At 46.2% G+C, this 13,811-nt stretch overlaps 2 protein-coding genes across 9 annotated transcripts; one reads left to right on the top strand and one right to left on the bottom strand.

The window, feature by feature from the left end:
- Positions 1–4,146: 4,146 nt before the first annotated feature.
- LOC127776341 (alpha-1,3-arabinosyltransferase XAT2-like) lies at positions 4,147–6,007 on the top strand. The gene is made up of 2 exons (XM_052302701.1): positions 4,147–4,408; positions 4,489–6,007. The coding sequence occupies exons 1-2, from the start codon at positions 4,276–4,278 to the stop codon at positions 5,736–5,738; spliced, it is 1,383 nt and encodes a 460-aa protein (XP_052158661.1). The 5' UTR covers positions 4,147–4,275; the 3' UTR covers positions 5,739–6,007.
- On the bottom strand, positions 5,898–12,980 carry LOC127776340 (protein DETOXIFICATION 16-like). Of its 8 annotated transcripts, none has more exons than XM_052302700.1 (10): positions 12,679–12,980; positions 11,712–12,262; positions 11,494–11,580; positions 11,199–11,255; positions 10,858–11,096; positions 9,776–9,894; positions 9,601–9,687; positions 9,375–9,519; positions 6,323–9,032; positions 5,898–6,063 (listed from the first exon to the last, which is right to left on the bottom strand). In XM_052302700.1, exons 1-8 carry the CDS (start codon positions 12,940–12,942, stop codon positions 9,493–9,495), a joined length of 1,431 nt encoding a protein of 476 aa, XP_052158660.1. In that variant the 5' UTR covers positions 12,943–12,980; the 3' UTR covers positions 5,898–6,063; positions 6,323–9,032; positions 9,375–9,492. The 8 variants fall into 8 exon arrangements, with proteins under 8 accessions (XP_052158660.1, XP_052158653.1, XP_052158655.1 ...); XM_052302693.1 differs by lacking the exon at positions 9,375–9,519 and having other exon boundaries at positions 6,323–7,788; positions 8,749–9,032; XM_052302695.1 differs by lacking the exon at positions 9,375–9,519 and having other exon boundaries at positions 6,323–7,779; positions 8,749–9,032.
- Between the last annotated feature and the right edge of the window lie 831 nt (positions 12,981–13,811).

The following is a 13,811-nucleotide window of genomic DNA, read 5'->3' as shown; positions in this document are numbered from 1 at the left end:
ACCCATGCTTCTCCCGACCACGATGCCGCCGCCTTCGCCACGGCGTTCGCTGAGGCCCCCGCGCCGCAGGAGCAGAGGCGGAGGGTGAGTCGTCGGACGCGTCGTCGGAGGCGGGGGGCAGCGTCGAGCTCCCGTCCGCGTGCGGCTGCGACTCGGCGGCAACCGGCTCCCGCTGGCACAGCCGGCCGCCGTGGTCTCCTCTTCCTCCTCCGCGGCGGTGGCGGCGGGGGGCGGCGGCGCTGGGGAAGGGGCTCCGCATGCGGGGCGCCGCCCGCCCAGGGAAGCTGCTCCTCGTCTTCGGCCGCTGCATTGGCGCGGACCCCACGCGCGGGCTCGTGGAGGAGTTTTGGGCCACGACGCCGCCCGACTCCGACGAACTAGAGCTCACGCGCGGGTGAGGTGCCGGAAGCTGCACGACTGTGTCGTCGTCACTTGCTCTTGTTCCTTCTCATTTTGTAGCCTCATCACCTGCTACTTGCTCCCATTTCGATCGATGATAACGGTAGGATCGATATGCAACTTCCCTATTACTGCACCTAGTATTCGTCTAAATCCATTTGTATATAGCTGCCGCACAATAACATTGGCAGTGTTGCACTGTTGCGTCGAGCCAATATTGGCTGCAATCGAGCTCAGCTGCTACTCCCTGCACTTCTGTATGTACACTGCATATACTACGAGACAAGCAAGCTGCGGGATGGGCGGCGAGGAGGTGCAGCGCGACGAGGTGGGGCAGGTGTTGGTGAAGAGCAGCGCCCCCGCCCGCGCCCCATGGTCGGGTCGGCTCGAGTCGAGGAGTTGCAGCTCGATGGCAACAAGGCAGAGGAGGGACCGCAGCGCGGGCTGCCGCAGCAGGGAAGGGGACGCGGTCGTGCAGCTCCCGGCACCGCGCCCACGTGCGCGGCCGTGAACTTCTCCACGAGCCCCCGCGCGGGGTCTGCGCCGGCGCCGCGGACGAAGACGAGGAGTAGCTTCTCGGGGCGGGCGGCGCCCCGCGCGCGGAGCCCTCCCCCCAGCGCTCCCGCCGCCGATGCCCAGCCCTTCTCCCGTGTCGCCGCCGTCGCGTCATCGGTCACTACCGCCGGACCTCCTCGTGACGCCGCGGAGAGGGTAGGGAGAGGGAAGGAGGAGGAAGAAGAGAAGGGTGAGAATGACATATGGGGCCCACGTGGGCCCCACCATTTTTTATTCATTTGCATGTGAAACTGACATGTGGTCCCACGTGGTTTAATATTTTTCTGGATCAAATTGCCACGTCAGCGCCATGTCAATGCCACGTCAGATGAAGACAAGTCAAATTAGCCACGTAGATGCCACGTCGGCCAAAACCGCCCTTAATACTGCTGAGGGACCTCGTTTGTCCGGTTTTCGCAAGTTGGGGGACAGGTCATACCTGGTTCTGCGGTTCAGGGACGAAAATAGAACTGAGCAACAAATAGAGGGACCTAAAGTGAACTTATTCCGAAAGATCTAATGAGGCCCGTAAATTGACAGCCCAACATAAATGGGCCGCAAGTAAGAGGAAAGCCCACTTCAATCCAGTTCTTGGGCTTCACAACATGACAACCAACATGGGCCGCAAGTAAGAATGCACTTGTATGTATACGCATACACATCATCATCACGTAAGTACATACTTATTTGTAATCGTATCTCTAACACATCCTCAATAGGCACATCAATATGTAATCCATAATTTTGAGAATTTGTTTCAAAAAAAAAAAGATAAATTTTGAGAACCTTCTGTGTGTAATCATATATCATGATTTTTTAACCTTTATGATAAAGGTGCTTTCCCCTTATGATTGACTTTGTTTATTCACACATGGAAAGTTGTCGAACGTGATTATGAAACGACCAACGCAGACGCAGTCTTCGATTTGATTAACTCCGGTTTTTTGTAGCCTTGTGATCGATTGATTGTTAATCCCACGACAAATCGGTTTGGTACGCTGGATCGCTGGCCAATTTGTACGAGATAGCCCCCACAACACACATGCTGCCCAGGGCATTGGTGCTGGGGTTTCATGGCTGTCTGATCGAGCAACATCTTATATTCCCAATTCCTCCATGTCGCTAGCAATGTTGCTTTTGCTTCAATTCATCAAGCAAGCCCCATTCTGTAGCCAGCTCTAGCAAATTTGCATCAGAAGCAACAGTTTTATTTTCAGTGCGACTACATAGTTAAGTGTTTAACAAGGACATGTCAATTAAGAAAAGGAAAAATTGAGGCAGAGCAGACAGTGGATGAAAGCAAAGATCCAAGGCAAATGGTCCATCCATTTGGGGCTTATATAAAGAAGCCATTCACCTGCCACAGAGATGGACACTTGAAAGCAACCCTTTTCATCGTAGCAACGACGACAGTAAGCTGCGCTGTCTCTCTCTCTCTCGATCGGTTCTTTTTTTTCTGAACCCTGATACAGATGGTGGTAGTACATCGCTACAGGTTAAGAAAACGGTGCAAGAACTGAATGAGTGATCCAAAATTCCAAATGCAGGCATAGGTTCAGTGTATTATTTTGTCGTTGGAAAATGTTGGTTCTCGATTTGGTGAGATTGATTGGAGAACATGAATTGGCATTGCTGTCGAGTGATTGGCCAAGTGGTTGCATATATACAGGTTTGTTCTTGCGTTCAGGTTGATGAGAATGACCGAGCAACAAATTGGGTGGATAAATGGGTTCCTTTTCTCCCTCAAGTTTCATGTGTCCACTACTACACAGTTAAGCTTATAGGTTTGTACAAGCTAAGCTCTACTAATCAGAAGCATGATTACTACTACATGATTTACGATCGATTTAACAATTTAGCATCATGGTTAAAAGAAGGAATCAGCTTTAATTTAATCCAGCCCCCGGTTGTGTTGGGTTCCGGCGTTTGCAAGCCAACGCGAAACGAGAAAACACGTGCGCGCGTGCATTGACACCGCGCAGCATCCTGACAAAAATTCAGTTGAGATTTGAGGACGAACCTGCCTGAGACCCGAGTGTTCCTCTCGCTGCCCGGCGCCGCCGCGAGCAACCCTGAATTAATCAGGCACCTTCTGCTGTACAGTTTTATGCCATTTATTCCACACTGCTGTACGTGTCGCTGCAGCTTGGTGCGTGTACTTGGTAGGCTCAAACGTTTGGTAGATCTGTGAATCTGTTGTGATCACCATTCTGTAGCCAACGCCAACGCGTGAATGAACCAACCTACCTCTCGTCATGAAGCACGAGGCAGACGACCGTTTCGTCACCAACATTACATATAATCGACGCAAAGAAAAACACCGGGTTAACGGAAGGAGCGTCCTTAAAAAATATTGTAAAGCGAGCGTAGCTCAATTGGTTTGTTGAACCACGCACTCATCAACAATGAGGCGATGTGCTCCCTCCAAACATTTTTTCGTCAACAGAGAGACGCCCGTTCTTCCTCCGGACATTTTTTTCTAAAAGAAAATTATGAATATATTGGGAATTGAATACCAGACCCCCAGAGTTAAAAGTTAAAACCACACACCCTTGCCACAGTACATCTCTGAATAAGCGATCTTGATCTGCCTCGGCCAATCGACGGCGAGCGATCGGCGATCGGGTTGTTGTTGGTGGTGCACTGGTGCGCTAGCTGGGCCACTACTTGTCTAGTACTCGTCCCCACCCCTGTAGCTGTAGCTGCCTGCTCTGCTCTGCCGTTTGCACTGTGCAGCAGCTGCAGCTGCTGCTGCTCGTAGTGAGGCTGTGTTTAGTTGGGGAAAAGGAAATTTTTGGACGTCATATCAGACGTTTGACCGGATGTCGGAAGGGGTTTTAGACACGAATGAAAAAACTAATTTCAGAACTCGCTTGGAAACCGCGAGACGAATCTTTTGAGCCTACTTAAGCCGTCATTAGCACATGTGGGTTACTGTAGCACTTATGGCTGATCATAGCCTAATTAGGCTCAAAATATTCGTCTCGCGATTTATAGCTAAACTGTGCAATTGGTTTTTCTTTTTGTTCACATTTAATGCTCCATGCATGTGTTCAAAGATTCGATGTGATAGGTGAATGAGAAAATTTTTGGGAACTAAACTGGCCCTGAGTGGTTGCGCCGTTGCGAGCTCCGACCCACCACACGACGCCACCAACCTCTGGTTGCCATCATCCACTCGACGCGACGCCACCCCGACCCCGCCTTTAATACTACTAACCTCTCTCTGCTGCTCACGCCCGATCGTTTTTGCTTCCTTCAGATCCAAACCAAACCACCACCTGCGGCGCGCGCGCCGCCCGCGGCGAGAGCCCGGCGCCGATGAAGCACCATCATGCGGCGAGGGGGCGCGCCGAGCCGCGGCGGATGGGCAACGCCGCCATGGTCATCACCATGCTCCTCTCCCTCTGCGTCCTCACCTACATCAAGGCTCGCTACTGCTCCACCCCTTTCCGTACGCATCTTCCTCCTCCTCCTTCTTCGTGTTCTTGATCGATTCATGGAGTGATGAGCTGTGAGTAATTGTGGTTTCAGCTAAGGCGGCGGAGGAGATGGAGGTGGTGGAGATCGACGAGGATTACGACAGCACGAGGTACAAGATGACGGGGCCGATAGGGGAGGAGGACTTCGACCCGAGCAGGCCGACGTGCTATGTGACCAGCAAGCGGTCGGAGCGGTGCGCCGCCGTGGGCGACATCCGCGTCGACGGCAACCACTCCAAGATCTACATCAACCCGCTCGACAAGGAGTGGAGGACCAAGCCGTACGCGCGGCTCCACGACGCCGTCGCCATGGACGACGTGCGGGAGTTCACGCTCGTCCCCTTCGGCGGCGCCAACCACACCGCCGTGCCGCCGCTCTGCACGCGCAACCACTCCGTCCCGGCGTTCCTCTTCTCCAGCGGCGGCTTCGCCGGCAACCTGTACCATGACTACACCGACGTGCTCGTCCCGCTCTTCACCAGCACCAACCACTTCGGCGGCGAGGTGCAGTTCTTGCTCAGCGGGATCAAGGATTGGTGGCTCGACAAGTTCACGCCGCTGTTCCGGCAGCTGTCCCGGTACGACGTCATCGACGTCGACAACGACCAGGAGGTGCACTGCTTCCCGCGGATCTTCATCGGCGCCACGTTCCACCGCGCCATGGGCATCGACCCGGCGCGCTCCCCGGGCGGCGTCACCGTCGCTGACTTCAAGCGCCTCCTCCGCCGCACCTTCCGCCTGGAGCGCGCCGTCGCGTCGCGCACGGGCGCGCCGCGGCGCGACAAGCCGCGCCTCCTCATCATCTCCCGCAAGAGCTCCCGCCGCTTCCTCAACGAGCGCGCCATGGCGCACGCCGCCGCGCTCGCCAGGTTCGACGTGCGCATCGCCGAGCCGGACAACCACACCGACATGCCCAACTTCGCGCGCCTCGTCAACTCCGCCGACGTGATGATGGGCGTCCATGGCGCCGGCCTCACCAACATGGTGTTCCTCCCCAGCCGCGCCGTGCTCATCCAGGTGGTGCCATTCGGGGGGCTCGAATGGCTCACCCGTGTCACCTTCAAGGATCCAGCCAAGGACATGGATGTCAACTACATGGAGTACAATGTCTCCTTCGACGAGAGCTCGCTGAGAGAGCTCTACCCGAGAGACCATTTCTACATCCAGCATCCATACGATGTGCACAAGAAAGGCTGGGACGCCATCAAGACGGTGTACCTGGACAAGCAGAATGTGGAGCTCAACCTCACCAAGCTCACCAACACGCTGGAACGGGCGCGCGACTTCTTGCCAGAGCCCTGACACCATGGCTGGGGATCTTGATGATGCTGATGGTAGATAGGAGAGCTCCTGTTTTTGATTCGCTTTTTTTCTCCTTCTTCTTCTTGTGGTGAGATTCATTTCTTTCATTGTTTTTTGATAAAAAGGAGGAGACGAGTAAGATCGTGTCATAGACAAGTGTCCAAAGGTTAATTTACACTTGCACACTTTGTAAATTGGTTGTTGTCGATAAAATGTCAACATGAAAAAGCTAATTATTTGTCTGTGGGAAGTGATGAACAATTCACTTTTGCCACCAATAGTGTTTCTCTCTTCCAAGATCTTAGCAGTCTTTAATTCTGATAACCTGCCAAGCAAATGGTGATGATCAATAATATGAGGTGATGATCAATAATATGAAAAATCTGAATATTCCGAGCAATTTTGTAAAACAAGGCAATGTTCAACTTATATCGAGAAAAGGATAAGGGGAAAAAAACAAATTTCAGCTATACCAATCTAGCCTTTCTGAAACAAAAAAAAAAGGAAATGGTAACCATGCCCCCATTGTTCTCAATCAAGAACATAGTTTTCAGATATGCATTCAGTCGGAAGTCTGACATTACCTTAAAAGTACCTAGAGACTAGAGTCTTTAAGCACCCACTAACATTATGTCGTTAGTTGTAGCTCAGAGGGTAAACTGAAACACTACCTGTACAGACAACGAAATATTCAGAGTTCATCTGAGAAGCCAGTTTGCAAGAACTTTAAGGTAGGCACTGCCAAACAAGACCACCACAGAAAAGGTCTTAAAAGAATCCATGAACCCAGGTACCCAACAAGCTGCAGTGGTTGTTGAACTGTTTCCCACAAGAAAAAGACTGCACGACAAGACAGTAAAACAACTTGAAGGAGCCGTTTCCCTCTCATTTCCTCAATACTGAACCGACCCAGAGATATAATCAGTAGAAATGTGATCATTAGATGCCATCAATCATATGTGGAAAACGCCCAAACAACCGACAATCGTGGCCTTAATCATAGAACTTTGCCTATTTACACATTCTCATTTTTTTCGTTATTCAGAAATGATCAGTGGTATCTTTCAGATAAGAGTCGATTAACCCACACGGTTAGTAGGTGCAGTATTGGGATTTGGAAACAGCTCAGCTTCCACGATAATCTCCACTTGGGAGGAGCTACCAAATTTCTGTTGCTTCCTCGCCTTTCACGGTGGGATCATTGAGCTGCCGAAACCAGAAAGAAAGCACTCCAGAATCATCTCCTGTAAGCAAAGTACTATCTGCTTTGTGGCTGATAGCTGTGTCTCACCAGCTCAAGGGTGACCGTGTGTTGCATTTCGTGGTGACTGACAGAAGGACAGCAAAATGCTTGTCTATGCAGTTAAAACCAGCTGAGTTTCGTCTACTACTTATGTAGAAGAGAACGGCACCTAGCTTGGCTGGCAGGGAGCAGCGTGCTTGCCTGAGTTCCAATCCCTTTGATCACAGGTTTTCTCATTATTTTCTTCTCTAACAACAACAGATGCTAAATTCCTCAACAGATGCTAAGTTCCTCCTTAGTACTCCAAACATATGCTCAACATAGATAATGCTTTATCTGTCTCCTTTCTAGTGGGTTTCAACTTTCAAAGGTGGAACTTCACTGTTTTACATCTGCAAAAGCCTCATTTGTCTCTGATCATATGTAAAGGAGTCTTTCCAGGGAAATGTTACTGTACAGCAGAAATGCAGTCTTTGAAAATTCTGCACTGAGATGAAGGTTCTGTGGTCAGAAATCTGTCTCTGCTTTTGCCAGGTTCATCAGACCTTTGACCTCACAGACCTAATTGGCAGAGGAAATGTAGCTTTTGGATGCCATCAATAAGGGTGGTTTGTGCACGTTCTTCTGATAAATGCATTCTTAATTGGCCTTGTATATTAAGCTAGCCAAGCAGGGAAGCAATTATGATATGCGTCCAGAAGCTCTGACTCAGGTCAGGTGCTGCTTTATCTAAAGCTTTACGTGCCGAAGACTTCTGGTCCAACAATACAGGGACACATGTATGATAAATGATAACATCTGAGGATGCTGAGTGGCGGAAAGTGAGTGAAAAACAAGATGGAGCCAGGAATTTTAACCACGAAATATCATATTAGAGCAGCTATATATATATGTATATAGTACTCCAAAGAAAAATGAAGACAGGCGATAGAGAATAAGCAAGAACAGTGATAAATCATAAACTAAGACCAAGGCCCAGGATGATGATCTAAGTACCATTGTGCCTATAGAAACACCACTACAGCACCAGCTAACGTAAAAGCATGTGTTTTGAAGAACAATTTTTGAATGGGAAGACCAGAGAGGAAGTTCCAGAATCTCTGCAGACTTTTTTGTGCTGTGCCATCTACCAGGAGACATAGGGAAGTACGGGTGGGTTATTATTATCCATGAGTTGTAAAACCAGAACTGTTTGTTTTAACATAAGAGGGTGTGCCTTAATTTTCAAGGATGTTGACAAATTATAACGGTGTGGTTTATGCTGTATTTTCTTCATGAACCTTGTTTTTAGGAATGCACAAAAGCTTTCCATGTCTTTGCATTAAAAGGAGGAAATTCCTGAACTTTGTTTCTTTTTCGCATTATACATCTACTATAACTGAGAGAGGAGTAGCAACAACTAAAGCATGTAGGAATGTAATATGGTACTCGTCGACTCTCAGATCGAAGCTAGACTAGCTTGGTACCTTCCTCAGGAAAAGAACATCAAATTAGGTAGGCCAGTGTCTCATAATAGTAATTTAATGATTACTCCTCTTTGTCTTCAAAAGATTAACAATAGCAATCTGATCTGGTATGGAGGGGAAATAAACATAAATTTGTAGTACCCTGCCCTAGTTATGCTTTGGTGACTTCAATTTCAGTTTCTGATGGTTTAGTTTCATCTACTCCAATAATTCCACTTGGGCACTAATTGTAGAAAAATGTTCGAAAAAGCTTTTCAAACACGGAAATAGAATTGTGTTGGAAAAGATGGTTAGGGGTTACCTTTATCCTGTGTTGCAGGGCGAACTATGCAGAATTTCATTCACAGCACACCATATCAACTATACAGAAGAAAAGAAGTCACATGCCCAATCAGTTACAATTATTGAATGTACAAGAAACAAGTTTCAAATAATCAACAGTATCAACTACTCTATATATAGTACTATGGTATAAATAACTGCTTTTGTGGTGGTATAATCATGACTCAAAACTGGTGAAATCCGTGTTCAGGCCAATGTGATTCTTCCATCTGAATCCTGAACTCTAGCCCGGGCCTTTTCAGCCTATAAAGAAAACAAAAGTAAACGCATCAAAGACAAGTTAGTTATAGACAACATAGTAAGACAAAGACTGCTAGCATATCATGTCATCTCAGCACAGCAGGAAGGACTGGTGAGGTAAGGCTCAATAGGTATGCCACGCAGACTCAATCAAACCAGACTTCCATGTCATACCAAACCAGTTAGAAGGAAATGATTGATATGTATTTCTCCATGCAAATTAATTTCAGAGGAAAGAATAATTGCAAGTTAGTTTCTTGTCACAAAGCAGAAAACCAGCAATTCATAGATATCAGTGATGCATCCCCTTCCCCAATCCCCACTGAGGCACTGAGAAGCATTCACCAGGTGTTAAGTCCTGTGCTGCTTCAGCAATTGTGTGGAGGTCAACGTAGCTACTGCCCAATCTCAATTTTTCCATACTACTGGAACAGTGCATGTGCATGTGCATGTCCCTCTGTTCCTACTGGGCTAGAGGGAGATCTTGTGCCTTCAAATTTTTTTAAAAAAAAAAAGGGAAAAAATAAGCATCAATTCTTTGACTGTAAAGGTCATAAGTTTAAGGGTGTACCTCTTCATTCCAGCTTGTACGAAGCAGCATGACAACCAGCGCTAAGATTTGCACTGTCATGGCACATATTATTCCCAACCAAAGTCCCTGCACAGAAAACCAACTCAGAGTGGGATTACGACAGAACTTGCACAACGATGTCATGCCAGAATTGCATATAAAAAATAAAATTTACCTTACCACCGATCTTCAGAACAAATGCAAAAATAACAGCTGAAGGGATACCAATTGTATAGTAAGCGCACAGGTTGATAACAGAACAGACTTTTTGCCAGCCACACCCTCTAGCAGCACCTTAAGAGTCATAAAAAAATTAAACAAATGGTGACTAAGATCAATAATATTGAGGTTTGTTGGCATCATGGTTACTAAGGTTGTGATATAATAAAGGCAACATAAAATATTTGACAAGGTTAAAAAAACTAAATTATGTAGAAATATCATGAACAATAACAAGTCTAAAATATCAAAAGATTACATAACCCCCCAGAAAATGGCATATGAACTAGCACTCTTTGTTCTAAAACTTCTATACTATCTCTCTTAATGATGGTGTTGCTGGTAGATTGCATAGTGAAATTGTTGGGCGTTGGAATGGTAGTGGTACTGAGTCTAGTTGGATTGTACAAGGCACGTCAGTAAAGCTCTTAAACAGGCCGTGACATGCAACATATAAACAACTAGGTGATTTCCCGCGCTTTGCTGCGGGAATTACTAAGCAATTCTCAATATTTTTTTTGACAATCAAGCTAGGAGTAAAAAGAAAAAATAATGAAACATCAGGGCTTATCAGTCAAATGATACCCGTGCTTTAGTGTGAAACATATCGATAAGTATATGTTAAATATTGTAAAGTGATAGATAGATTTGTTAAAATATTATGCAAATGATATGAGGGGTGATGATTGGATATGCTTGCGTTTTGATTTATAGAATTAAATAAATTGTAGATCATGTTGTATGCTTGCATGAGATTAAATATGTAATTATTGTTAGTGGATGATGATGTGGTATGGTTGCATGTTGAGCTTTAGACCTAGTGGGCTTTAACTTTATAGAAAGCATAGATTCAAGGGCATTATTATTAGTAGAAGTGGCACCGTAATGAGGCAAAATGGCCAACTGCAAGATTGGCAACAATGTAAAAAGATATGCAATCTGGTATTCTGGTTACATGTATGACTTAAAAACAGGGAGTGTAAGCACTATGTGATAAATGCAGAATTGTCATATTTGGATGTGTGTTTTATCCCAAACCTGATAGTGTGCATTGTATTCCATCCATGAAGTCAGATATAGCAAGAATTGGCATCATTGCTGCGACATATTTCACAACTTCTTCTTCATTGCTGTACAAGTAACCCCAGATATCCCGTACCAAAACTGTGATGATAGCTACAAGTATGCCTTCGGTTAGGCACATGATTCCCGAAATAAAGACTGATAGGCGTGCTGCTTGCGGATTCCCAGCACCTAATTCGTTGGAAACTCTTATACTGAAAAGAGACATGAGCCATGGGCCAAAATTAGATAAGCTTTGAGGTGTCAAATCTCATAAAATGAAAGGAAAAGTCATCCCAAATTTCTGCTCCGCTGACCTTATTGCACTGCTGAGGCCACTTGGAATTGTATAAACCATCCACATTGTATTCAGGCTGGAAACAAACCATTCATTACTTCACATTATCAAGTGTCTGAAAGCATAATCCATTGAACATGCTAAGTTGCTAGCTGTGTATTTCATGGTTATCACAGAAAATTTAAAAAGCAAATGCATGTAATACCATGCATTTGGAATGTACAGCCTATTATTTATGTTTTGAAACAACTTTGGAACTAAACTCATTTGCTAGAAACTATACTGAAATGAATGCAGACATTCTGTTTGCTCACCTTATTGACAAAATCGAAGTTTCCAGTTTCGGATTAGGTAGAAAGCCTGCAAGGAGAACCACCATCTCAAATGCCCAATACTCCAAGCTGAGTTATGTCACAAGTCAAATAATTATTTTCATGCAGAAAGAACAAGGTATTTCATGTAACTTATCTGTTAAATCATAAAAAGAGAGTATCTATTGTTGAACAGGGTTGCTCCATGTCAGGCTGCTTACCAAGTCATAAAAGTAGATGGAATGGCTAGCCTTAGATACATATTAACATCCTTTAACTTAAGTGCCTCCCTTGACCATCCAGGCCAACTCCTTCTGCCAACTTCGGAGACTTTTACATATATTGCTAGCAATATCACATTGAACCAGTAAGATAATGATATTGACAAAGCTGCACCTCTGTTGCCAAGGTCAAAACAATGAACCATAACCCAGCACAGCAAAATGTGAATTACCAAGGTGGCCCCAGAACAAACTACCAGTGGATGGACAATGTTTTGAGTTTGCAGAAACTTGGTAAGGCACTGAAGCAAACCGTACGCAAAAAGACCAGGAATCAACCACACGGCATATAGTCCAGCTTCAGATGATATCTCAGGATTTTGACCAAGAGCGATAAGAATTTGGCCAGCGAATGCCAAAACAAAAGCCAGCGGGACACCCATAAGCATAAGAACAAAGATAGCCCTTTGCGCATGTGTCCCAAGCATATCATATTGTTTTGCTCCGTATGACTGTCCACAGAATGTATCCAGCGCGCTTCCCATTCCCAGCTTGCCATGGAATAAACAGATATGCAGTTTTCATTGAAATTTTCTTGCAAGTAAAAGATCAGGCATCATATAGTAGAACAAAGGAGAATCCATACATATTCTTTAAGAAAAACAAACGAGAGTCCATACATTTTTTAAAGAAATGCCAGTCACCATAATTCCATAAGCACACTACAACTACAAGCATATGCAAGGCCTCTTTAGATCATCATCATTGGATGGATTGTATATTTGTAGAACTTGAACTAATTTTTGGATATGATGTCCTATCATAAAGCAAACGCGCCGTACTTTGTACTAATTTTCACTTCCGGGAACAATTTTTTGCCGAAACAAAGGAGTAACTATTCATACTAAAAAAGAATTTACCAACCCGAAGTTAAAGTAGATGTAGTTATGGTAAGTGTTGTCGTTACCAGGACGCTGAAGCCGGTGACGTTGGCGAAGGAGGAGGCGACGGAGGCGCCGGAGAGGGAGAGCTCGCCGAGGTGTCCGGCGAACATGACGGAGACCACCTGCAAGCTGTACTGCAGAAGGCTACACGCCACCAGCGGCGCCGCGAGCCCCACCTGCCTCCGCACCTCCGCCCCCACCGCCGGCTGAGCAGGAGGAGGGTCGCTGGGGACGAGGAGAGGCGCCGCCACAGCCGCCGCCTCGACCTCGCCGCCGCCGCCGCTCATTTCGCCGCTGCTCCGCGCCCTCGAATTCCGATGGTGGCTGGGTTTGACTCGTGGAGGCGATGGCCATGGCCGGAGCAGTTTCCTCTCCGAATCGCATCGTACGGGCCGTTGACGACAGCAGGAGTACATGGGCCGACCCACTTCAGCCTCGTCTGATAGGGCCCAAATCATGGCCCACATCTGGGGAAAGCCCGTAAATTGGCACCGTTTCCCCGGCCCATTATGGATGGGACTTATTTGGGCGAAAATCTCAAATGAGGCCTTACTATATATGGGCCTTGGCCTCCAAAGCTACTAAGGGGCTATTTGGAAGCAATTTTGCTATATATTTGTCGACAAATTTTCACCCAAAAATTTGACATATGTAATTACAGTACAATCGTAGTGTAATTACACTGTAACTTGCATGTAATTACACTGTAACTATAATGTAACTTTCAAAAATCTCTCCGTAACATGTTATTTCGGTAAAATGAAGGTCGTGGAAACAAATCATTTCACATATGTGTGTGTTGTGATTTCTTCCTCACCAGAACAAATCTTGTAATAGATCTAACGATTCAAAATTACATGAAACTTACATACAAGTTACACTGTAGTTACATACAAGTTACAGTGTAATTACACTACGATTGTACTATAATTACATCTGTCAAATTTTTACGAGAAAATTTGTCAACAAATGTATAGGTGGTCCCATTTGGAAGAGCTTCTAACTGCTGTAGCAGCTTCTCGTATAATCAGAAGCTCCTCAAACAGTCCAGCTTTTGGTCCAGAAAATGAACTGAAGTCGGAAGCTGGGAAACTCAGCTTTTCCAGATTCTCATAAGCTGACTACTAACCAGCTGCTTCTCAGAATCTTAAGCTCC

The sequence above is a fragment of the Oryza glaberrima genome, chromosome 6 (genome assembly GCF_000147395.1).
Source record: "Oryza glaberrima chromosome 6, OglaRS2, whole genome shotgun sequence".
Lineage (NCBI taxonomy): Eukaryota > Viridiplantae > Streptophyta > Magnoliopsida > Poales > Poaceae > Oryza > Oryza glaberrima.
This window is presented reverse-complemented; position numbering and strand designations above follow the sequence as displayed.